At 42.9% G+C, this 25,424-nt stretch overlaps 2 protein-coding genes and 6 non-coding genes across 8 annotated transcripts; 3 read left to right on the forward strand and 5 right to left on the reverse strand.

Annotated features, from left to right (window-relative positions):
• Positions 1-545: 545 nt before the first annotated feature.
• Positions 546-618, reverse strand: Trnav-aac (transfer RNA valine (anticodon AAC)). The gene has a single exon. It is a non-coding gene; the product is annotated as a tRNA-Val (tRNA).
• Positions 619-6,942: 6,324 nt separating this feature from the next.
• On the reverse strand, positions 6,943-7,015 carry Trnar-acg (transfer RNA arginine (anticodon ACG)). The gene has a single exon. It is a non-coding gene; the product is annotated as a tRNA-Arg (tRNA).
• An 845-nt stretch (positions 7,016-7,860) lies between these two features.
• Positions 7,861-7,942, reverse strand: Trnas-cga (transfer RNA serine (anticodon CGA)). Its single transcript has one exon. It is a non-coding gene; the product is annotated as a tRNA-Ser (tRNA).
• A 5,757-nt stretch (positions 7,943-13,699) lies between these two features.
• On the forward strand, positions 13,700-13,772 carry Trnav-cac (transfer RNA valine (anticodon CAC)). Its single transcript has one exon. It is a non-coding gene; the product is annotated as a tRNA-Val (tRNA).
• Positions 13,773-16,297: 2,525 nt separating this feature from the next.
• Trnai-aau (transfer RNA isoleucine (anticodon AAU)) lies at positions 16,298-16,371 on the forward strand. Its single transcript has one exon. It is a non-coding gene; the product is annotated as a tRNA-Ile (tRNA).
• Positions 16,372-17,193: 822 nt separating this feature from the next.
• Positions 17,194-17,267, reverse strand: Trnat-agu (transfer RNA threonine (anticodon AGU)). The gene has a single exon. It is a non-coding gene; the product is annotated as a tRNA-Thr (tRNA).
• Positions 17,268-20,721: 3,454 nt separating this feature from the next.
• Positions 20,722-21,108, reverse strand: LOC130885638 (histone H2A type 1-H-like). The gene has a single exon (XM_057787308.1). It carries the CDS (start codon positions 21,106-21,108, stop codon positions 20,722-20,724), a length of 387 nt encoding a protein of 128 aa, XP_057643291.1.
• A 314-nt stretch (positions 21,109-21,422) lies between these two features.
• Positions 21,423-21,803, forward strand: LOC130885720 (histone H2B type 1-K). The gene has a single exon (XM_057787431.1). The coding sequence runs from the start codon at positions 21,423-21,425 to the stop codon at positions 21,801-21,803; it is 381 nt and encodes a 126-aa protein (XP_057643414.1).
• The last annotated feature ends 3,621 nt before the right edge of the window (positions 21,804-25,424 follow it).

The following is a 25,424-nucleotide window of genomic DNA, read 5'->3' on the forward strand; positions in this document are numbered from 1 at the left end:
AAACAAAAACAAATAAACCAAAAACACAAACAAAGCAACGAACAAACAAAACAAAGCAAAACCATCCCAATGAAAAAGCATGCTCACAAATAAAAATTTAGCCATTCATTACAATAAAGTGACTTTTATATTAAAGTATTTTTAAAAATTTCTTTAACATTTATTTTTTAATCTGGGGAGGGGGGCATGTGACCTGAGTTCTGAGAATTAAACTTTCAACAAATGCTCTTAACTGTTGAGTCATCTTTCCATCCCGAATTATTTTTTAAAATAAAAACACTTTTTAAAATTAGGAAAAACAAAACAAAACAAAAAACCCAAAACAGAAACGACACCAAAGAAGAAACTCCAAAACACTTCGGTCAGTCTGCATTGTTATATCTCTGCTTAGCCCCTATTTCACTTTGCCCATCTCGGTGAAGGAGCTACCCGCTTGGTCAGGAGTGGCTAAAATGAAGCTACGTTCTAATCGTCATTGTATTTGGCAGTCTTACTGCAAAGAAAAGCAGGCAAATTTAAGACCTGGCACTTAAAAACCAAAACTATGTTTCCGCCCGGTTTCGAACCGGGGACCTTTCGCGTGTTAGGCGAACGTGATAACCACTACACTACGGAAACACCCTTGGCAGAGGTAGTGCTTTTCTGAATTAGTTAAAAATGAATCCTATTAGCGGGGCCATGGTGACGGACGCCGTTAAATCCCCGCATTCGGGAGGCAGACGTAAACCGATCTTTGAGTGGAGACCTGTCTGGTTTACCGAGCAAGTTCTACGATAAAATAACCTAAAATACACAGAAAAACACTGTAAACACTGTATCAAGAAAACCAAAACCCCCCAAACAACCAACCAAACAAAAAACCCAAACAATCAACCAGTCAAAAAAGAATCCTACTGTCTTCATACTTTTGATTCTTAAATTCAATAGTGGCAAAGCCCAAAGAAGCAAGTAGAAGCCCCGTACAGCTGTAATTCCTCTGCGAGCTCCAGGCAGAGAAATCTCAGGTGAACTCCTGGGAAATTTTATTTAAAGGGATTTCCTTATGTTTTGTAAGCTTCTTTCTTAGCTTGAGTGAGCCTCTCCTATCTTCCTATCCTTAGGCTAAAACGCCTCGCTGAATTTTCATCCTAACACTTTCACTCTCATTGACACACTTTCTGGAGGACGAAGGGAATGACCACGGTGTTGTTTGCAAGAGAATGTTAGAGATAAGTGACTCGGGTGTGTCTGAGAAGCTTCAAGTCAGGACAGGAAAACTGTATTCAGTATAAACAGCTATCAGTGAACAAGTATCTGTGCTCTGATAATAAATGTATGTATATGTACAGCACCAGTGGACCACACATTTGTTCCCTAGTGGTGAACAATCGCACAGTAGAGCAGAGATAAGCCTAACTATAATGATGGCAGACTGAGCAGAGCCTTTGCTGTCTGCACCTCACACTGCAGTATGCAGGACACAAGAAGTGCTGAAAAGCAGAAACACACAAAGACCAAAAGATGAGACGGTAAAGCAGTAAAACAATCTGAAGCCCAGAGAATGTTAGCAAGGGGAAATCTCACTATGCGAAGTTGGTTTTGAACTCCCTAAGGTTTACATGGGTTGTTCTATGTACTCTATTATTTTTCATGACTGCGTAGTATCTACCACCCTTTAGCTTTTTACTATTCAGTGACGGCAATAAGGTTGAATCCAACTTTGGAAGATCAATATTAATGCTGCTATTAATATTTTCCTACATGTGACACTGTATCTTTGGATATTGGATATGAAAATCATACCAAACTAGTAGAATAATATCTGGATAACTGGTCGTAAGGAACTTCCTTTTTGAGACGGGATCATGTAGCCAAGGCTGGCCTCGAACTCTTGATCCTTCTATTTCATTGCTGGGATTACAGTTGGGCACCAGCACTGGGCATGGCTACTCTACACTTGATTGTAAGGTTTTAGGTTGCTTTCCTGAGGGATTGCAGTGGAGCTTCCACCAGCACATAGGAGAGTCGTTATATCTGCATGTCTGTTATTACTCACACATTCGAGTTTCTAACTCTAAAATTGTTCACACAAGTATGTATATATATATTAATTTTTGCTATGTATGGGTATTTAAATTCTAAAAACTATTTTTAGTTGTACGTGAATGCATGTCTGAGTGCAGTGCTCATGAGAGGCCAGAAGAGGGCACTAGACACTTCGGACCTGGAATTATGGGTGCTTGTGAACCATCCAAAATGGGTGCTGGGAATCAAGCTGGGGTACTTGGAAGAGTATCAAGCACTCATAATCACTGAGCCATCCCTCAAGCCCGATATATATTTAAACTCTTTAGATAAGCATTTAAAAATCCACAAATGACTACGGTATAGTGCAAGAACCCTAATATATTTTTGGTTGTGAGCCTAGCCTTTAACGGCTGAGCCAGCTCTCCAGTCCAAGAATAATATATTTTAAAACCCTCTTTTGTATATCATGGTAGGGGGTAGGACAACATCAAATATTGTCCTTCTTTATACGTCATTCCTGATCAGCTCTTAGTCCTGGCAAGGCTGGATTTCACTTATTACACAGAGGCCAGAGTCTCTCAAGCCTTCTCTTTGCTCATGGTCACCAAATACCTGGGGGTTCAGAGGCAGAACCCTGAGATGAATATACTGATGAGCTGAATGATACATTCATTATTCACTGACGAAGGCATGTTTGTGAACCTGGCAAGTTTCAGGAATTCCCCCACAAAAGCCAAATTTTCTGCATTAATGATGTTAAGTTAGGGAGAACTGTGCCCCTTCTGTTCTGTGTGGGGTAGCTGACATAATCCTTTTTGTCTATTGTGTTGGGGGTCAAACACCCGGCCTTGTGCATGGTAGACAAAGGCTCTACAATGAATTCTCTACCTCCCCCTCCACACATCTTGGTTCTTTTCTCTGGAAACCAAAACAACAGAGGGGTCTTTATTTTTGTGACCCTCAATATTTTCCGAAGTATATAACTTTTATTATGAACTCTACCTTATGATTTATTTAATCTCACTCTAGAAATCTTCACAGACTTTTGACACAATCTTCCAAATACCCAGCCTGAGACTTGCTGTAGTGAGCTTTTTTCCCCATGGCCTCTATGTTGGCCAGTGTCCTGCTGACATGGTGGGTTCTGTGCTTGTGGCTTGTGACAAGGACTGTGGGAGCCCATAGAAGTGACTCTGTTCCATCTTGACTTGGGGTGAGAGTTCAAGCTTGCTTTGCTCCTTCAAAGTCAAGCAACAGGCCTAAGGTGAAGAAGTTGCTACACGTCTTGCCTAGATAACAGGATGTTTGGCCTAAGGTGTTTGGCTACTGGATGTTTTGCTTCTTAATGTTTTGAACTCTTGTTTTTTCCTTGTGTCCAGATAAAAATGTCCTTTTGCCCTTCCATTTGGCTTGGGGCATAAAAGGGCGATGGAAAAACAAAGCCAGGGCTGCAGTATTCACGGTCAGTCTCCTGAATCTATCCTACGTCTATTTCTTCTGTGTCTCTGTTATTTCTACCTGCGATTTCTCAGTCCACACGCTTCCCTCTAACCAGGGATGATCAAGCCGGAGGGACCGGTCCCCAGACGTTGTTGCCCCGATATGGGCTACGACAAGTACGTGGTTGGTACTGAGAACGACGCTTGAGCAGTTAACAGCTTTTCTTTAAAAACGCTTCGCTGCTAATGACCTTGTCGTGGAGTCCAGCTCCGCGCGTGCGCCCTGGCATCCTTCAAACTTAGTCCTCAGACTAAGCAGTCAGTGGGCTTGGATAGTGACTATTGGCTCATGAGCCCGTATGCTGCCTTCCACCTCCACCTCATCATGACTCCACTTACTTTTCCTGCACACCGAATCTTTTATTACATTCCCTGTATTATTTTTTTTTTATTATTTTTAAAATCCTAGTCTTCATTTACTGCGATGTCACACAGTCAGGGATCATTTGCCTTTAACACTCTGTATGATATGTGGCACAATTTGTGTGAGTTATGAGGTTTTTCTTTTTTCTTTTTTAACCATCACTACAAGGCTTTGCTTTCTTTAAACCTAACTCCAGATTTTATAGATAAAACATCATAACCACTCAGATCAGATATTATAATCTAGTATGGTATGACAGATAAGTTTTTCTATTACTGACTGGGGGTGGTGACAGAGTGTTTAAGGTGTTGGATTTAATAGCCAACAGATGTGTCTGTGAGTTCGAGTCCCACTCCCAGCAGAACCTTACTGAACCCTTGAGCTCATCTTCCCTCCCGAAGGAAAGAGTTCTTTATGTAAAAATTACAGTTTTTGAGTGTTTTCTCTTACCTCCCAGACAAGCAGTATCAAGCAGGTATTTGAATAGAAGTGAAGGTACTTTTAGGCCATAGCGATCGGGGATGGGCCCTCTAAATCTGGTTTTCAACTAAAGAAACTTGGGTTCAGACATTTACTCCAGGAGGAGCCGTTGAGGAAACTGTGTGGCGTGCTGAGGCAGATGCATCAGGGATAAGCTTCTCAGTGATCCTGTAGGATTGCGGACAGAGATAGGAGACTCCTTCACAGAGCAGACAGCCAGATCAGTCTTCAAGGGAAGGGTCAGCCAGACGTTTAGAAAAGCATCAATCCACATGAAGTTTTCAATTTTCTTAAGTAGGAGACAATCCAATCATCAAGGAGAATTCTAAAACAACAACAACCCCCCCCCCAAAAAAAAAACCCATGGGGGATTAGTTGGGGGTGGGATCCTTGGGTTGGTTACCTTTTCAGAAGAGAAAGATGTTACTGGAGCATCGCGGTGTGTAATGATACAGCCCTGGGCCTGGTGGCTGGAGCAGCTGCTATCTGCGCAGTTCTCAGAATCTGTTGCTGTCACCTCTCATGACAGTGAGGGTTCTTAATGTCCTGTTATCACCTTTGCCTGACAAGTTTAAGGGGAAACCGCTTCGTTGTTTCTGAAAGCCACATACCAACCGTGAGCCAGTGTTTGCATTCCTTCACAGCCTCCCTATCAGTTTCTATTTTTAGCTATCGTAAATATTCAGGCATCTTAGGGGCTTTAATTTGTATCTCTCTAAAGATGTAAGCATCTTTTCTTGTGATTATTTAGCTCTTGTATGTGTACTTTTGTGTGCGCTAAAGTATTTGCTCACTTTTAGTTTTGGTTTTTGAGACAGGGCCTAAGCTGGTCTTGAACTCCAGATCCTCTTGCCTGGGCTCTCAAATGCTGCAATTACAGGCTTGTAGCCTGTGCCCAGCACAGGTGGCATTCTTACTAATGAGCTTTGAGAGTTCTAGAAATATTCTCCATGTATCTCACTGATCAGATATGTTCTTAGCCAACTCCTCTTCTAACTGTAGAACATGCCTGCCTGTCTTCCATAGAGGGCTTAATTCATCATGTTTTCTAAGAGTTGTGTTAACCCATGTCAGAAGGGTTTTCTTATATTTTTAGCAAGAATGCAAAAACTTACTCTGAGCTCATAATTTCTTTCTTCTCCACACTTAGTTCATTATAAAATGGGGTTGTATCTCCTTGGGAAGCTGTCCCTCCCTCTCACCCGGGGAGCTCATCTTTATTTTATGTGTGTGGGTGAAACTACTTGTTCATATGCCCTGGTCCCGCTCCCTGGATGCCTTTCCTTAGATTTCAGACTGTTTTGGTTACTAGGAGACCTCAGCTCACGTAAGATTCAAGAAATGAAAATTATGCATGTCTCAGTTATCTGTAGTCTTTAAGTCAGGAGGGGCACATGTTTCAACACAGCCCTGCGTGTACATGCATGGGACAAGGAAGCACAGGAAAACTGTGACCAGCTTCGTGTTCAATCAGTCCGGTAATTTACAGGCAGTTTAGCCTGAAGAAAACTGACACGCAGAGTGGGAAGCGATGAAAGACTCACCATAAAATATCCAAAGTGCCTTGGGGCTGACCAGACTCGCTACACGCAGTGATGCTATGCACAAAGTACACTCGCCGTGGAATCTGTGGGGCAGCGGTGGTTCTCTAACACGAGAAAGTCAGAGGCTCTCCACACTCCCGCGTTTCCCGTCCATCTCAACTGGGCGTGGGTTAAACACAGTCCGGGCGTCGTGTAACTTCATTCTTTTAATCCTAACACGGATTAAAACTCAAACTATGTGATATAGATAAGCTTCTGGAAGGAGAATATGGTGCATATCTCAATTTAATTTAATCTGTGTTCTTTTTGGATTTCGCCTTGAGATCCTTTTCGAGCACCTTCTCCCCGTTCCACGTCTCAAGCCTCACGTCAAGGAAAACCTTAGAAGGCAGATTCACCTGTTCAGACGCTGCCCCAAAACTGCACTTTTGGATCTTCCTATAACCTCTGACTCTTAATTTTGACTAGGATCGTTTTCACATATGAACAATTTCTCTCAGAGGGCTTTCTAGACTATCTGCCACTTTTCTCGCCTCTCCAGGAGGAGCCCAGGGATGGAAGAAGCCTAGTCACCGGTGGAGCCTAGCGAATAAAATATGAATCAATTTTTAATTTTTCCCTCTGCTACTGTGATTTTTCAAAAATTAAGATATAATTCATGCGCACTAAAACTCAACATTTTAAAGTGGTCAATTCAGTGATTATTCGTGTACTGAATCATTAACAGTCATTGCTATCCGACTTCAAATTTTTTATTTCTCCAGTCCCGGGCAACCGGTGATACGCCTAATTCTAGCTTTGGTGGTATGGACATTTAATTTCAATAACAACATGCAGTATGTGTCTTTTGTGCTGGTTTCTTTTTCTCCACATGGTGCTGGTAATAGTATTTCTGTTTTTAGAAATATGTTGTTGGATCGTGTAGGGCAAGACAAAATCTAATGAGAGCCAGATCAGGGCTCTTCAAGAGTTAATCTGTTCCGGTTGTGGATTTGAACAACCGAACAGGAATTTCTTGAGTTAAAGGGAAAAAAAAAAAATATTAGGCCGAGCCAGCCAGGAGTCGAACCTAGAATCTTCTGATCCGTAGTCAGACGCGTTATCCATTGCGCCACTGGCCCGCCGTGAGGGGGTAGTCTTCCACTATTTATTATTGGCTACTCCATTAAATTAAAGGCCGACCTAGTTTTAAGTCATGTAAACTCAACAAATGTTCGATTTGTGTAATTTACAACCCTTAAAATGTTTTACATTCATAAAGGAATTTTCTGCCTGTACGCCACTTACGTTATAAAAATTTTGTTTTCTATTCTCGGCGCCTCTTGGTTTCCATTAATTTAGGCAGTTGGTTCCTCTGACATTAAACAACCTCTCACCTCCAGCCCGGTTGATGAATGAAAGAGTGATGAAACGAAACCCATTCTTCCTTCTCTCCTCCTCTTATTTTTAGATGTTTTGAAACAGTATCATTCTGGCCTCAAAATGGCAATTCTCCTGCCTCAGGCTCCTGGAGTTCTGGGATTACAGGTATGCACCACAAAGTTAAATATCTTAAGTTTTACAATCTCAATTCAGTCAGAAATTTAGACGCTCAGAGTTCAATTGAAAATTAAAATAAGCCAGACGTGGGGATACAAAACTTTAAACCCCAGCATTTTGGTTTTTACCTATGGAGTTATCTTAAAAATATAAAAGCAAGCTTGGCTGAATTTTATTTAAGTGTTATTAAGCGTTTGTTAATGTGAGTGAAAACACAACAGAGTTGGTCAAACGTTTCCTGATTGAGTTTGGGTCAGCCTGGATGCTGCACTGCAGGTGTTGCTACCGGGTAGTTTTCAAGCCTCTTTATTCTAATTTAAAAGTAACAAGAAAGAGTTCTACATTTTAGAGTTTAACACTACCACGGAAATGCTTTAAAGGAGAAGTTATGTGTCTTAGATAGAAAAGATATAGCAAAGCCCTTGTACGCTGTGAGCAGGATTTGAACCTGCGCGGGAATAACCCATTGGGTTTCGAGCCCAACGCCTTAACCACTCGGCCATCACAGCTAGCTATGCATGGACCTGCTATTTTTCACATATGTCCTAAACAAAAAATAATATAAAAGGCATTTGAAAGCATTGAGCACTATAATTTTATCAATGCCACATACTCCCTTCTATTGGACAGTTTTCTTTCAGCAATACACAGAAGGCAAGTCACTTGGTCAAAACCTAATCAGATCTCTCCCCCCAGCCTTTCTCAATTTAATCTATCGCTACAGGCTTTTAGATCCCAAATTACAGGTTTTAAAAGGATAGCAAGGGGAGGAGGTGGAAATTTTTAATAAATAAATAAATAAATAAATAAACAAACAAACAAACAAATAAATAAATAAATAGCAATATTGCAGCACACCAGAGTTTTTAACCTTCTTCTTCACCACTCCGGTACTCACAGATAATCGATATTTCTTCATAGTTGTGTTGGGGAATAAAGGCTGAGTTAGTTGTCTATACACTTACAATCTTATTCAATCACCCCCTTTCCACACAGCTCGAGATGCACTGCTCCTTAGGGAGACAGTTTGGCAAAATCTATCCGTACTCAAAATTCATGTGCCTTCTGAGACGGCATTTCTAAAAATGTTTGCACACTCCAGGGGTTCTGCTGGGGTAGAACTCATTCTCTTCTGTATTATCTGGAACTTCAAGATTGGGGGAAAACATCAGCAATTTGAGTCTTTTAAAATAACTGTCTTGTTAATGTTAAATAATTCAGAATAATTTCAGCAGGTACTTTATGGCAACACACACACACGCATAGTAAAGTGTTATGCATGTTTAAGAGCTGGCTGTGGTTAGACACCTGTAATTCTAGTTCTCGAGAGGAGTGTTAGGGGAAATAAGCGACCCGAAAGAAGGCGGAGCCGAGGGATGATGCCCTGGCCCTTTGGAACATGGAAGGCTAGCGGGCCGCAGCAGCCGAGCAGCTGGAGACTCATTTTGGATTCCCCATTCTTTACTGTGATTACCAAGCACAGATTTTGCTCGACAATAAACACAAATAATCCTTTGACTCTCCTCATCAGTGGAGGCAGGAGAAGCATAAATTCTAGGCAATCCTCCACTACGCAGAAAATTCGAGGCTACAATGAGACCGTTTCAAAGAAAGAAAACATATAAGAAAATGAGGCTATGAGGTGTGTGTGTGTGTGTGTGTGTGTGTGTGAATGTGCGCGGGTGCTCGCCCCCCTCCCAGCGCGTGAGCATATAAATCTTTACTGTAAAATCCATGTTGAGATCAAAGTGCATAGACGATTACCATGGAAGACATATTAGTGTTAGATTATTCATGTATTCTTACAAAATATTACATCAAGAGCTGGGCATGGTGGCACACACCTTCGATTCCAGTACTTGCGAGGCTGAGGCAAGTGATTCTCTGAGTTTTAGGAAAGCCTGGTCTACATAGAGAGTTCCAGCACAGCCCAGAGTATGCACAGAAAGTCTGGGAAGAAAGAAAATCTCTACAAGAATGTATAATTAACAAATAACTGACACTAAATGGTTTCTTCGATGGCTTTGAAGATTTTTTTTAGACTGAACCGACAGTTTCAGCTTCTGTTTCACCTACTTAACTGCTCGAAGTGTAACTTGGGGTGGGAATCTAAAGATTCATCTTCAGACAAAAGCATACGTAAGATTAAAATGGTAAAACGTATGCTATATAAACCGACAACTTTTTACTTGAGGCCAGTCCCCCTTGAGCATTAGTTAGGACGGGCTGCATGCTATTGTTATTCAAGAGCCTCTCCTTTATTACTTTCTGAGATGTCACAAATTGGGAGGCTTGCATAGCTGCAGAGGGACCAGGAGCGAGATGCAGAGTTGGCAGGAAAACATGAACTTCTTTTTCTGAGGGATAAAAGCTTCTCTTCTATTTTATTATTCTTTCTGTTGTCTGTTCTACTCTTATTTTTCTTCTTATTGTTCTTCTAACGTTTCCCTTCTTTCTTCTTCCTAATGCCTTCCTTCTCGCTTCTTCCTGATATCGTCCTTCTACATCTTTCCTGGTGTTTTCCTTCTCCCTTCTTTATTTTTCCCCTTACAGCATATATACCCCAGCAGAATCTTAAGCAATATAGAAATTACAATTTGGTCACATCCTAGATTTTAAGTGAATGGTTACAATGAATACAAGTCAAATTCAACATGTTTTCCATATCTCTACATAATTAAACGTTTTATATATTAGAGGTGAAAAATTATCTCCAAGAACCCACATACATATTTATCTTTTAGACTTCTTATAGGTCATGAACCTTTCAGTCATAACTATTTACATAGACAGAGTTTTTATAATTTTTAGAAAACAGGTGACTGGTTTCACTTTTCATATTTCAGAGTTCTGTCCAACTATCTTACTATCTTTGTTTTCTAGTTACATGAATTCAATTGTTTAAAGCTTTGCTATGGTGCGCACTCCAACCCGTGAATAGATTTCCCAATATCAGGAAGAACTCGAGCTAATTCCTAGGACTCTTTTGTTTTCGTTAACCTAAACCATAGTCGATATTTCTCCTCAAGAGAAACTCATAGGTCCTAGTGCATGGCACTTCTTTGGTCCTATTTTCTATCCTCTGCAGCTCTTGCTCTGCCCGGGGTGGTGGCAACACTTCAAACAGTACAGCTTAAAAGGAAATCATCTTCATAATAACCCACAGATAAAAATGCCCAGCAGAACGAGGTATTTCCATGAGGTAATCACACTACATTTAAGGCAGTGGGGAACCCCCCAACACCCATTCCCACCATGCAGACATCAGTTAAAAATGGAGGTGACAAACATATGAAGGCACAGGAGTAGCTAGAGACATTCTGGAGTCAAAGCCACCAGGGCCTTGCCTACCTGAGATTCACTCATCAGGGCCTTGCATTCTGCCACCAGGCCCATCTCCTGAAGTCTATTGCCATCTGCTGTTCCTCTGACATGGCCACAGGCACATAGCAAAAGTATTTTACTAGAATTCTGGAGGCTAGTTTAGGACCAAAGAGCTGCTAGGCTTCGTTTCCGGTAAGACACGTCTTTCTGCTTTTTTTCTCTATTCTAGTGAGATCTTTCCTCTGTGCATGTAGGGAGGGAGATCGCTCATGTCCTTTCCTCCATCACACGAGGACACAGGCTGCACTGGATTACAGTCCCACGTTGTGACCTCATTTAATTCTAATTATCCTGTACAATTTCCGTCTCTCAATGCTCTCACACTGGAGTGAACTCAGGCTTCAAAAGCAGGAATCTCCAGGAAGATGCAATCGGGCCGCGCCATTTCCATCTTGTTTTTGGTAGTCTAGTGCCCACATTTGGCCTTCTCACTCTGACTTCTACTCATCTCAATGATTGCTGTGCCACGCCAGCGCATCTTGGATGCCCAGACTGGCAGAGGATGCCGGGATTGAGACGCAGAGGATGCCGGGATTGAGACGCAGAGGCTACTCTTCAGGTGGAAGAACAACTTTTATTTGCCCTGAGCTAGAGCTTTATACCTTTAGGCAGATGGCCCGAGACCTGCTGAGCAGCCAGAGGTCAAGATTAGGGCATCATGTACTGGGAACGCTTCCGCAGAAAACCACCGGCCAGGAAAAACACAAACATCCTTGTCAATTACAGAGTACAAGGAAGTTCCGCTGTCGGTCAGGGGAGCGAGGAAGAAGGGAAGAGTCATCACAGAACATCATGAGGGCACTAGAGCTGTGTGCATGAATGTTTCTCACAACCATGGCGAAAGGCCCTCTGGTGAAGCATGACACCATTCCTTTTCAAGGAAGGCCTATATCCTATAAATCTCGTTTTCGCATTTGAATCTCTCCAGTCTGTAGGTATTTTGCTCTGCAGTGCATTAAAGGAGAGCTGATATTTCAGTCCCATTTTGTTGATTTGCTCTAACTGTGGCTCATGCATTAATCAACCCGAATCACTTGGAACCATCCCCATCCCCTTGACCTGTAGCCCTGGGTCAGGAATCTCTGCCTAATGAGTCAATGAGTTTGATCTGATACAATGTTTATAACCCTTCTCCCTTGATCCCACACCCTCAAAATTCCTTCTTCTTTAGGTTTGTCAGATTTCAATCAGTACACATGGAGAAATTTAACGTGGCATGGTGGCCTGTAATTCCAGTAGCCAGAAGGCTGAGGGATGGGGAGGAGGATTGGCACAAGTTCTAGACCAGCATGGGCTGCAATGTGGCGCTGTCTCCAGTGAATAAATGAACGAACGAACGAATGAATGAATGATGACTAAAATGACGGACTTCTTCTGGTTTGTGACACATCTTCTCAAAAGTCACACTTTGATTTTACCCCCAAGGGTCAGGGACACATCCTGAAGAGTATCAGGGGAGTCTCAGAGGACAGCTCCCCCAGACAGGATAGTGTCCTGTCTCTCTGCAAGACACACTAACATTCTCAGGATGGGTAGAACAGCTACTCCCTGCTATCACTGGAGTCAAAAGCTGGAACTAGAGAATCATTTCAGTAAACTTGGTTCAGGAAGGTCATAGTTCTCGCCTTCCACCCTTTATTACAGGTAGAAAATTTCTAAATCTTACCCAAAATGTCAGCATCCCTAATCTACTGAATTTCCCTGGTTTTTGTGTCCCACCCACGCTTTGTAGGGGAGAAGAAATATCTTTACTCACTAAGCACTGTGACCCAGGCCTGTAAAAGGGAGGGTAAACAGACAAGAGAAATATTATTATTAGCAGTAGTATTAAAACAAGATTTAAAGCAGGTGATTTTGGTGCACAACGTTAATCCTAGCACTTTGGAGGCAAAGGCAGAGTCAGACACGTAGATAGATCTCTGATTTTGAGGCCTGCCTGGTCTTCAGAGAGAGTTCCAGGGCAGTCAGGGCTATACAGAGAAACATTGTCTCAGAAACCAACCAACCAAACAAAACACCCCAAACAACAACGACAATAAACACTCCACCAAGATTTATACGGACTGGGTTAAGGGTGTACGTTTGTAATGCCAAGACTGAAGTAAGTAAGCAAATAAACAACATTTTAAGGACTGGCAGTCCCTAAGAAACAGGCAAATCTATCATGTTAGGCTTCATGAAGACAGGCTAATTATGAAGAATGACCACGAGAACTATGGATGGATAAAAATGCATGATCTACAGAAGACAAACTAGGGTAGAGTGGGCACTTATCAAGGTCTATACAGATTATTTTTTGTCTTCCTCATCCTTTGCTTTGGACAATCAAACAACAGAAACTTGACACTATCGTGATTTTATAAAGGCAGCCTAAGAAGACACCTGTTTCCCAGAGGCAAAAATCATGCCTTTAGATATTTGCATTCTGTTGTAGATGGTGACGTTATTTCAAGGTTTCGTTTGTTTCTTAGGATTTTCCAGAATACTGGCACAAGTGACTAAGTCGAGTTGATTGCCTGCAAAGGAAATAACGCTTATAGTTGCACACGGTGCTGATGGCCTCTGACCCTCTTCCTGGGCTCAGAGTGCTAACTTCAGATTCCCTAAAAATCGTTTTCTTTCTCCAAGAATGAGCATCCGGATGCGTTGAACATACGGAAATAAGCTGTGTAGACAGAGTTTATAGTCTGGAAATCCTTTTTTGCAGAATGTGTCCTTAGCTTTTCTCTCTTGCTCGAAGTTTGGGCAGAGTTTTATGCGCTATTTCTTATAATTTATAAATATAAAACATATAGAGAAAATCCTACCTCCTTAAAAATGATCATTTCTAAAACCTAGCATAGTAACTTTGGGTGTGGCACTAGAGTCCCCGTCAGTGTGTTGTTTCCGTAGTGTAGTGGTTATCACGTTCGCCTCACACGCGAAAGGTCCCCGGTTCGAAACCGGGCGGAAACACTGCGATAAAAATTTTGGAAGCAACTATTTGTTTGAAGAAAATAGATCCACCAAGGTGTCACTGTGCTCAGTGTTTTCTGGCCGGCTACATCTGTGTGGAGGAACAAGGCAGAAGGCCACACTTAGGCATAAGAAACAGAATCTACCTTTTGTTCTCTGGTTTTGCACCTCTCACGATGGGGCGGGATACCAGGCTTTATTTGACTCATACCTTCCAGCTCACAGTCCATCATTGGAGGAAGTTAGAACAGGAACTCAAGCAAGGCTGGAACACAGAGGCCATGGAGGGGAGCTGCTTACTGGCTTGCATCCCAAAGCTTGCTCTGCCTGCTTTCTTAGTAGAACCCAGGACCACCAGCCCAGGGACGGCACCACCCACCGTGGGCCGGACCCTCCCCCATTGATCACTAATTGAGAAAATGCCTTACACCTGGATCTCATGGAGACATTTCCTAAACTGAGACTCCCTTCTCTCTAATGACTCTAGCTTGGGTCAAGTTGACACACAGTACCAGGCAGTGCACAAGCCTGTACCATCCTGACTCACGATATCCATTTCGTGTGACGAATGTGAGTCAGATCCTAAGTGTCCTTGACCTTGTCTGGAAACTGTCTGCAGAACAAAACCACGCGCCCGCTGTGCTGGGTAATTTTCTGTATCATCTTAACTAGGCTGTGGCGTTCAGATACTTAGTAAAAACTCATGCTAGGTGTTTCTGCTTGGTTGGGTTTTGGATGAGGCACATTTAAATTGGTGGACATTTAGTAAATAATATGTGTGTGGGTATTCCATAATCAACATCAGGGGTGAACGTCAGGAGTGGGGGGTGGGGGTGTGGATTCTGGGCAACTGCATTCTTCCAGCAATTTTCTTTGGACTGGAATGCAACCTTCAGTTGAGTCTGTAGCCTGCCAGCCTCCTTCATCAGAATTTGGATTTGCCAAATCTTGTTCAAAATATTATTGAATGACAGTTTCGAAACTACAATGAGAAAGAAGGCCATGCACAGGGACCATTGAAAGAGGGTCTTGCTGTGTGGGAGACTGCGCTCAACTCTGCACATAGCACAGGGCAGTGGAATGTGGTGAGAAACAGTGTGAGGTTAATGGGGTGGATAGTGTGGGCTTAGAGGACAAACACAGTAAAGGTATTTCTCACTAAACTGACCTCAAATGCTTCTTGCTGGTGACAAACCAGGGAGAGCCAACATTCTGCAGGGGAGAGAGGAAGGTAAAGATCTCTAGTAGATACTGAGGTAAGAGTTTGAGGGCACTGACACTCTCTCTCAGTGGACTTATTTTGTAGACATCTTTACTGGAGGTGGATTTTACAAGGAAGTGCACAAAGGGCCTGGGAAATGGTTCAGGAGTTTGATTGCAGTGTGGCCAAAGAATCTTTGCCAATCTCCACAACCATGTGAGCCAATTCCTAAAAACAAATGTCTTTCTGTGTATGCGCACATCTCATTGTTCTGCTTCTCTGGAAAACTCTAACCGAATCACTGTTACTTTGAAGTATTCCGCTGCTTAACAACACAGTGTGTAGCCATGTCAGCAGCAGCTGGCTTTCATTTGTGATAACCAGGTTTGTAATTCTGTCAACTCTGGAGACAGTCAAGAAGATCATCAGTGGCCACATAACAAGTTCAAGGCCAGTCTAGGGCACAGGAGACTTTCAAAACAAACTAAAACTCAAATCAGAACAAAGAAACTAAAAACTCAGAGCAAACAAAAACTCCCAAGTCCCCAGCAACGAAAACCTCAAACTAACCAACCAAACAAATAAAACCACAAAGTTTCCAAGTTTCATCTGGAGAACTGGTGAGTAAATACGGTCGCTCCTGGTCTACAGTTAATTCGACAAGAATACCTTTGTTCGTTGTGAATAAGGCAACAATTGCAATTTTTATATTTACACAAGTTTGGAAAATGAGTACCAGCTGACAATAAAGTCGCAGAACCTATCTGAAAAGTGCCGGTCGATGCCATCACCAAAGTCACCGTGGACCTGAGGCAAGTCTCGGTGTTGTGCCCTTTCCCAAGCTCGTCCTACAGAAGGCAGGCAATGGCAAAACAGACGCCTTTGTCGGTGGTGACCTGTGCTCTAGCTATGTTACAGACATGCTTTGTTTGGGTGAAGAGTGGCGGGTGCCACCGGGCGTCTTCATGCGGTACTGCGGCTAGAGACCGATTTCCGCTCCCTGAGTGGCAGGTCCTGGGGACAGTGGCGGAGGTGCAGCGCCGGGTCTCCCCGAGACGGGCTGGGAAGCGCGCGACCCTTAGGCTCCAAGGCGCTAAAGTCTCAGAGGTTTTTCAGGTCAGAATTCGCAGTTTGAGAGATTCTGTTCCCTTTGGAGAAGCAGAGTTGTGTTTGCAGGTACCAACGGCGGCTGCTTGTTGTCTTCATTTGTCTTTTATTTTAAGTAACAACAATACAAAATTCCCATGCTTAAAAAAAAAAAATTAAACAAAAATAGTAATTACGTCTCTTAAGTATACCTAAGAAAGTCACTCACTCAGGCGCCGGCCGGTTAGCTCAGTTGGTTAGAGCGTGGTGCTAATAACGCCAAGGTCGCGGGTTCGATCCCCGTACGGGCCAGCTCAGACTTTTCTTAAATTAGCCAAGTCCAGAGCCTCACCAACTAAATCTTGATACATTAGAACAACTGAAATTGAATCTAGTTTCTCTTTACTCAGAATATCTCATGTTTTTTCTTTTGGTGAGGCATTGAGATAGTTTCTGCCTTAACTCCCTAATCAAGGCTAGCATAAAAAACAAAACGGTGTAGATGAAAAACAACACGACTGATTGTATTTATATTTCAAATAAGAAAGGTCTCATGTACTTTTCTAAGAATGAAGACGATAAGCTCGGTGTGGATGTTGGCGCAGGATGTTAGTTTAGCTTTGGGGAAGTTAAGTCAGGAGGACCAGGACAGAAAGAATTATGACACTAAGAAAGACTGAGTTTTTCTGTGGCATATAAAATGATAAAGACAACTCCAAATTCTTAGGGTTCTTAAAAAGCAGAATGATCAGGGTATAAATTTCAGCATAACTATTTTCCTTGTTCTCAAAAGTAAAAATGAATCCTGTTTCAAACCAAATGACATGGCTTATTATTTCTCTGGTATTGGTAATCAGAGGCCGTCATTTGACCGAAAAGGTCGGCTGGCCCTGGCTAAGAGATTCCACCTGAATCTGCAAGACAACAACGTGGATAGCAGACCTTTCTCTCGCTTTTTGTGTCATGAGACATTTACCCTTTAGGAGCTTCGCTATAGTCAAAAGAGTTCAAGTCAGGGATTCTCCAAGATGGAACATTTGAAGTACAGAGTGTGACCATTTATAAATGTCACAAAGTACTTTCAACATATTTAGAGATGGTGACATTAGTGTAACAAAACACAACAGTGGAGAAAGGCCCCGCTGGGATTCGAACCCAGGATCTCCTGTTTACTAGACAGGTGCTTTGACCGGCTAAGCCACAGGGCCCCCCTTAAGCACCTATACAATTATACTCTATATATATTTATTGTTTGTGTGAAACAGCTCTTTCCCGTATTTACTTGACCCTGCACCAAAGAAACCACACGCATGTCTCCATCTTTATACAAAGAGAATTTCCAGCATTTAAGAAATATTTTTGTAAATGTAAGGTTTAAAAATAATTTCAAATTTAAATGCTTGACAATTTTATTTCGTGGTGACTTGCGCCCCCTAGAGGGAATATTGGACGTTTCTGTATATTTTAGCAGTTTCCTCGTTTTCTTCTGTTCCCTAAAGTTGTTCTCCATTGGGCTTCAGTTCTTACTTTTCCAGGTATTGGAGATCAAACAATGAACAAAACAGCATAAATTTATTTTACTATAAAAGCTGACTTCAAACTCGGAGATCTGTCTGCCCAAGTACTAGGGTTAAAGCGTGGGCCGCTTTGACTGGCTCTCCTACTTTAATCTGGCAGAGAAAGCAGGCCCAGATGAAGATTTTTGTAGCAAGTCGGGCAGTGAGCTCCCACGTGCCCTCTTCTGAGATACCCCTACCCCGCCCCCACCTTTCAAAGACACCCTGGCCTTTTCTCATGATGCTGGGGAGCTCTCTCTGAGCATCTCCCGCCTCTTGTTTAGTTCTTTGCCCCACGAGGTTAAAACAGACTAATTCCGTGTCTTTCCAGGTTATAATAAACTAAATGGGGGGCATGGAGAAATGAATAAAGAAGTGGGTGAAACGCGACAACCCCTTCAGAATGCTGTCAGAGTCTCTAACTTTGGACGTGGTGATGGGGCATCAGAGCAGACTAGAGACCTCCTCACTGCACCTTCCGTTTGATACACGGGGAACGGTGGTGGTGAATTTAGCGGAAGGCAGCTTAGCATTAGAATGAGTTTGATTTCCTACCTTCCCTCCTTCCCTCCCTCCCTCCCTCCCTTCCTCCTACCCGTTCTTCTCTTCCTCCCACCTCTTCTCGTCTCTGTCAATTTGAGACAGAGTCTCTAGAAAGTCCATGTTTGCCTGGAACTTTGAGCCCTGACTGGCTTCAGACTTGCAACAGTCATCCTGTTCTGTCTCTCAAGGGCTGGCATTATAGGCACTGGCCACACCTGATGCTCCCTGGAATGCTCTTTGTGGAGAAGACTAAGGGCATCTGCATTCACAGAGCACTCACAAATGGCAAGACCTGAGAGACAGGCGCCGCTGAGGAGTTTACAGTGCTGTGGATCTGCTTTCCTGCGGTTACCTTCCAACTCGCCCGGCCCCATCCGCGTGTCCCTTCCCACAGTGGCCCAGACGGCATCCGTTTGTCCACACACCCTGCCACCCTGCCGTTCCTCTCCTTACATAATTACTTTTTAATCTTTTTTTCCCCTTCCTTTGAGACAGGGTTTCTCTCCGTTAACAGCGCTGGCTGTCCAGGAACTTGAGTTGTAGACCAGGCTGACCTTTAATTTACAGAATCTGCCTGCCTCTGCTTCCCAGGCCTGGGATTAAGGGTGTACACACTACAGCCCTAAATATAGGTGGTTCTCCCCTTGCCCCTCGCCGCCACCCCACTCTGTGCACACATAAATCATTTCTAAAGGCCAATGGCTTCATAAAATCCTCCTGGGGGCACTTGCTTAACATCTGTCTCAGGAGTAAAGCTAAAGATTTTCCCACTGTTTCTCAGCTCCCTCTATGCGCCTATGTGGGTATTTTACTTGTGATAACTAGAGGCAGAATGGCCAGTTTACCCAGTTCCCCCCTCTTTTGAGAGAGAACACGTTTTTATTTATTTTTTTCATTTATTGAACACACCCGATATCCTGAATTCTTTCTCAGTAGTGACTCCCAGGTCACAATAACTACTTGAGCTTTGTGGGTTCTGAGGTCAAGTTTACTGAACTGGGAATCTGCGTTATTTAAACACTAACAATTAAGCTCTACTTTTTGAACAGAGCACATGTAATTTTATGCTGATTGCTCATCTGGCTTTTTAAGCTGTTAATTGTGTCAGAATGAGGACTGTATCCTTCTCACTACCAGATAGGCTCTGAGCAAGAATCCCTGAGTTTCTACTACTCTGAGCAGTAGGATTTGCACTATTGTGGGAATCAAAAAAAACTGAACTAATCTAAATTTTATCATCCACTTCACATACATACATACATACATACACACATGCACACCATGAACTTTTTTGGGGGGGGGGGTCCATATCCATATAAAACCAGGTAGTTAGTGAGCACACAGAAAGTAGGTGAAGGATTGAACATGAATACTTTGTTGTGTAGAACTTTAAGTTGAGCCCTCTCAGCTTCAGTACCTTAGTGCTCCCCCCCTCCCTGGGAACCTAACAACTACACATGCACGTACTGAAATGTTGGGAACTTTCCATCATCTACCTGAGTCCTTGTGAATGTTCTCCAAATAGAACTCAGTTATTAAATGGGGGCAAGATAACCCTCAGATGTTGACTCAGTTCCTGGTGTTTTGACTCAGCCCCTGGGAAAGGAGCAAAGTGACCCTCAGATGTTTTCCCTTACCTCATCTGATCTGGCAACCGCTCTCCAGCCAATTATTGGTAATAGCCCCTTTGAATAAGCCAATCATAATAGTTAAACAACAAACTCCCCACCCTATATAGGTTTAGAACACAGAGCTTTACCTAATGTATAATTTGTGACTTAGACTGCCCGCTTCTCTGTGCTCAGTAATGCAATAGATCACCCGTAGCTCTCCATCTCTCAAAATTTTGAGATAAAAGTTTGTGCCAGCTAGCTCCTGCATAACTCTGAACTTCAAGTGCATCTCACACTGAAAATGGACCATAATTTCTTAAACTTGTCAAGATTGCTGCTAGGAAACAGTTTTGATGTTTGAGCTAACCTTTATGATTTTTCAGTAGTTTATCTGGTACACTTCATGCGATAAATTACTTTCTTTTTGACTTGTTTTTGATAAAACAATACCTCTATACTACTAGTTGCTATACACCTTAATCTGTTTTGCATTTTCTTCCGGGAGTATCTACCACCTGATATCCTGTACCTTCGTTTCCCCAGCTGGAAGCAATTCCCACGAGGATATTTCCTAGGCTGTATTATCCAGAGGTATCCTGAAAAACGTACCGTTAACGCTGGGCCAAGAGTTTGCCAGAACATTTTGTAGACCATAATTATGTTCTGTAGTGGAGGATGAGTTAAGAATACTACCCTTTATTGAAGGTTAATATTTAGGCAAGTTTTTCAAAATCCAAACGGACTCAATATAAAAACTGTATTTAAATGTTTGTGACACTTAACTGTAATGGTTATTGGCCCCTAGACGACCCCAATAACTGTACTTTTGTTGGGTAGACGAAAATACCTAATGTATTTTAAAAATGAGTTTTTAGGCTTCCATGCAGCAGCTGCTTTTTGGACAATGTGTGGCTCTGAAAAGAGCCTTTGGTGGGATTATCAAAATCTGCTCACTTGGCCTTGTGGCTGCTCTCGGTCTTCTTGGGCAGCAGCACCGCCTGGATGTTGGGCAGGACGCCGCCCTGCGCGATCGTCACGCGGCCCAGCAGCTTGTTGAGCTCCTCGTCGTTGCGGATGGCCAGCTGCAGGTGGCGCGGGATGATGCGCGTCTTCTTGTTGTCGCGGGCCGCGTTGCCAGCCAGCTCCAGGATCTCGGCCGTCAGGTACTCCAGCACGGCCGCCAGATACACCGGGGCGCCGGCGCCCACCCGCTCAGAATAGTTGCCCTTGCGGAGGAGGCGGTGCACGCGGCCCACGGGGAACTGCAGGCCGGCCCGGGAGGAGCGGGTTTTGGCCTTGGCGCGAGCCTTGCCGCCCTGCTTGCCGCGTCCAGACATACTGAAAACCTTAACAAGCTGGAGGTTACGAAACGAAACCCATCCAACTCCCTTGGTTTTTATAGTCAAGCCACGGCGCGAAAAAGGAGACACATCATTGGTTAACATTCTGAGTTCATTTTAACCAATGGAAACGAGGTTTGGGAACTTTTGTATTCTGATTGGATCAAAATAGACCCAACCTTTTTCTCTGAGTGCCCACTAACAAGACACAGAACACTTCACTCTATTTGCATACGAAGCGCTAGATAAGGCGTACACAAGGCGTGTTTGTCTTGGTTTCCCGTTGGTGTTAGTCCCTCTGGTTCTCCACCATGCCTGAACCTGCAAAGTCAGCTCCCGCCCCGAAGAAGGGCTCCAAGAAGGCCGTGACCAAGGCGCAGAAGAAGGACGGCAAGAAGCGCAAGCGCAGCCGCAAGGAGAGCTACTCGGTGTACGTGTACAAGGTGCTGAAGCAGGTCCACCCCGACACCGGCATCTCTTCCAAGGCCATGGGCATCATGAACTCGTTCGTCAACGACATCTTCGAGCGCATCGCGGGCGAGGCGTCGCGCCTGGCGCATTACAACAAGCGCTCGACCATCACGTCCCGGGAGATCCAGACGGCCGTGCGCCTGCTGCTGCCCGGGGAGCTGGCCAAGCACGCCGTGTCCGAGGGCACCAAGGCCGTCACCAAGTACACCAGCGCCAAGTAAACTTTCCAAGTGACTATTAACACCACCAAAGGCTCTTTTCAGAGCCACTAAGTTGTCTGTATTAGAGCTGCCAACATGAATGAGTTCTAGGGCAAGGTTCACCCTCTACGCAGACCGCGATTCTGGTGCCAGGTGTAGTGCGTAGATATACAAGGTTAACGCAAAGAACTGTCTGCCAGTGGCTCAACTTTGTCCTGAGAAGCCACAGACTAGTGGTTAAAAATGACGTGAACTTTGGACGAAAGGAAGTATTAAGTTTAGGCTGCATTGTTCCCGGGCCTAATTTATTAGAAGTAGAGACCAGGACTGAAAATGTAAAGTTAAGCTGGTGCAGAAAAACCTGGGTTTAATTCCCATCAGTATATAAACCTGGCTTGGTGTATGGGACACATCTATATTAGTATCTTAAGTGGAAGTAGGATTAGAATTTTAAGGTCATGTGTTAAATTCTAGCCAGGTTGGTATACATGAGGTCTCGTGTAAGGGAGGCTAGTTTCAAAAGGGTTTTGGGCAGTGGTGGCGCACGCCTTTAATCCCAGCTCTGGGGAGGCAGAGGCAGGCGGATCTCGTGAGTGCAAAGCCAGCCTGGTCTACCGAGTGAATTTCAGGACAGTCAGGGCTACACAGCGAAACCCAGTCCCAGAAAACAACCCAAACCGATTTCATTATGGAAACACGCATATTTTTGCCACTCGCTTTTCTAAGCTTTGCAGGCACAGCTACTCAACATACAGAATGAATTGCTTTCAGGTGGAAGTGTACTTGGGAGGTGAGCAGGGTCAGACTGGAATATGTTTTCTAGTCATTCAAGTCTTTACTAGAGATTTGCTTGTTATGTTAATACTTTTTAAATATATCAAATGATTTTTAACATTTATTGAGTGCTTAACATGTCAGACACCCATCTATATATACATGCTTATAGTATATGAGCCCATTTAATCTTTACACAAATCTGTGAGGTAGATATTAATAGGTATCTTTTATAAATCAGAAGCAGTCTAGAAGGATAGAAAGGAAATGATTTTCAACTAAAAGAGCAAGGGCAGAGGCAGTTGGAGAAGGGATCTGTCACACAAGTAAAGGGTACTGATGGTATAATGTGAGCTTTTTGGCGCATCCCAACCAGTATAAAGTTCTCTGATCTGCCCCCTTCACTTTTAACGATAGCAAAGTCTTTCTGACCCCTTAGGCAGATCTCAAGTAGCTGATGGGACAAAACACCAGCACAGTACAGTTGCCTATTTCAGTTCCATGGAAAAGAATGAGAAACACTTTTAAGTTTCTCCAATAAGTATTCTAGCTTTCCGCTACTCCGCTATACAGGGTTTTGTTTTGTCTTTAAAAAAAAAAAGAAAGAAAGAAAGAAAAGACAGGTTCTTGCTATGTAGTGCTGGTTGATCTGGAATTCATTGTAGTTTCCTGCTTCAGCCATTTGAGGTTTTGCGTTATAAACATTTGCCATCTCATCCAGCATCTGATATTAAGTTTTTTGTTTTTGTTTTTTTTTTTTTTTTGTTTAGAATGATTTTGAGCTGGGCGGTGGTGGTGCACGCCTTTAATCCCATTAATCCCAGAATTTGGGAGGCAGAGGCAGGAGAATCCCTGTGAGTTCCAGGCCAGCCTGGTCTACAAGAGCCAGGACAGGTTCCAAAGCTACAAAGAAACCCTGTCTCAAAAAAACAAAAAAAGAAAAGAAAAGAAAAAAAAAGAATGATGTTAATTCCACCTTCAGGTTTATTTGATTAGTCTTGGATCAAGTTTTTAGCTTCTGAGTTCTAAATGGGATGCCGCTGTTGTTCACTCTAAGTTGGTAAGCTACTTTTCCCAAATATACCTAGTCTTGATTCTACAAAATGTATTTTCTGAGAATACACAATGTTTTAATTAAAAATCTTGGTGGAAATGAGACCTTAACTTCCATTGTCACCACTTTTATCTCTTTTCCCTTGGCTCTTATTCTGTTTCTCTGGAGAGTACAGCGTCAACAGCTGGAATGAATCGGTCTAGATCAATGTTCTTTCATAAATAGCAAAACTGATGCACAGACCTTAAACAATTTTGCACAGAACTATGAAAAGCTGGAGAAAATTCCAGGACACCCTTCTACTGCTGCCTGGTGGGCCAGTCTTCAGCAGCACAGGGCTTTGACAGGAAGCCATGGATTGGCAAAGCTAACCTCTTCTCTCCGAGGGGGGTTAGGGAAAAAGGCACTCACAAACTCTCTTGATGGTTTCCATCTTTCTTCTTCTTTTTCCTCTCTTTACTCTCTGTCCTCTATCTCATGTTGTTTTACAGCTTTTATACCCCAACAGAATCTTTCAGGCAGTACAAGAGTCGAAAGAGTTGCATTCCATTCCTCAAGTGAATGATTACAGGTAAAATATGTTTCTCATCTCCCTCACATGATTAAACATTTTTTGTATTACAGGTGAAAAACAAATTATCCCAAGAACCCACATACATTCAAACCCAAGCAACTTGTTATAGATTAGCCGTGTGGGCGAGCAAGGTGCTTTTGTCAGGTATTTTACTGGCAGGTTGCATTTCGCAGTTACAGAAAAAGGACTAACTACTTTATTACTTATCTTGGAAGATAATCTTGTAAGGAATTTTAAAGGGATCACAAACCTAAACTTTTATATATGAAAAAGAATCAGTCAGCTCTACTTAAATCTTTATGGTATATATCTGTTCATTAGTAGGAGATTGGGGGCAGAAATGGGTGTAAGGAATTAATCATCACCTTTGGTCATCAACCAAACCTAGCAAGGAGAGTTCATCAGCCAGTGATACTTAGGCTGCTTTGTTCTTGTTCTCTGTCCTTAAAAGAGTTCCACATTCAACTATGTCCCTTTCTAAAACTTTAGATTGTCTTCTTGGGTTTTTCACCTCAAAGTTATTTAACAAAAACATCATAGTCTAACTTCGTTATTTTCAAAGCTTTGTTTCAGCTGTGATGCACTCTGAGACCTGTGAACACATCTCCCAACATTAAGGTTAAAAGAATTTAAACTATCTGGGCTTTGGGGACTCAATTGTTAATCATTAACTTGAGCTACAATCCATGCAGCTCCTTAGGTGAGACTCACAGACCCCCAACTGTGAAACATTTCCTTGTATTTATTTTTATCCATCAAAACTCTGTATAAGCTAGCATTATTATCAAATTAGACAGCACAGCTTAGGGAGGGGTCATCTTTACAATCTACAGGTAAAAATGCCCAGTAGAACGGGATGTTTCCAAGAGATAAACACACGACATTACAGGCAGTGGAGCTCCCCACGTTCACTGACACCATGCTGGATACCAGAGAAAGAGAGCCGGAACAAACACGTAAAGGCACAACAGAAACAAAAGACATTCCAGGACCTGCAGTCCCACGGCCTTGACTAAAAGAGATGGGCCCATCAGAGGATTCCCTTCTGGGGGGCTGACAGCTGGAACTCCAATTGCAACTCACTGCTCCTCTCTCTGGCATGACCAACGGCACCCTTCTCCCTTATGATTACATGGTGTGTGTGTATTTATATAACGTATGTATAAAACATATATAAAATATATACTTCTCATATTTCCTGCCTCTTCAGTCATTATTAGTTCTCCTTAACTTTGGCCGA

Source organism: Chionomys nivalis, chromosome 13 (genome assembly GCF_950005125.1).
Source record: "Chionomys nivalis chromosome 13, mChiNiv1.1, whole genome shotgun sequence".
In the NCBI taxonomy this organism is placed as follows: domain Eukaryota; kingdom Metazoa; phylum Chordata; class Mammalia; order Rodentia; family Cricetidae; genus Chionomys; species Chionomys nivalis.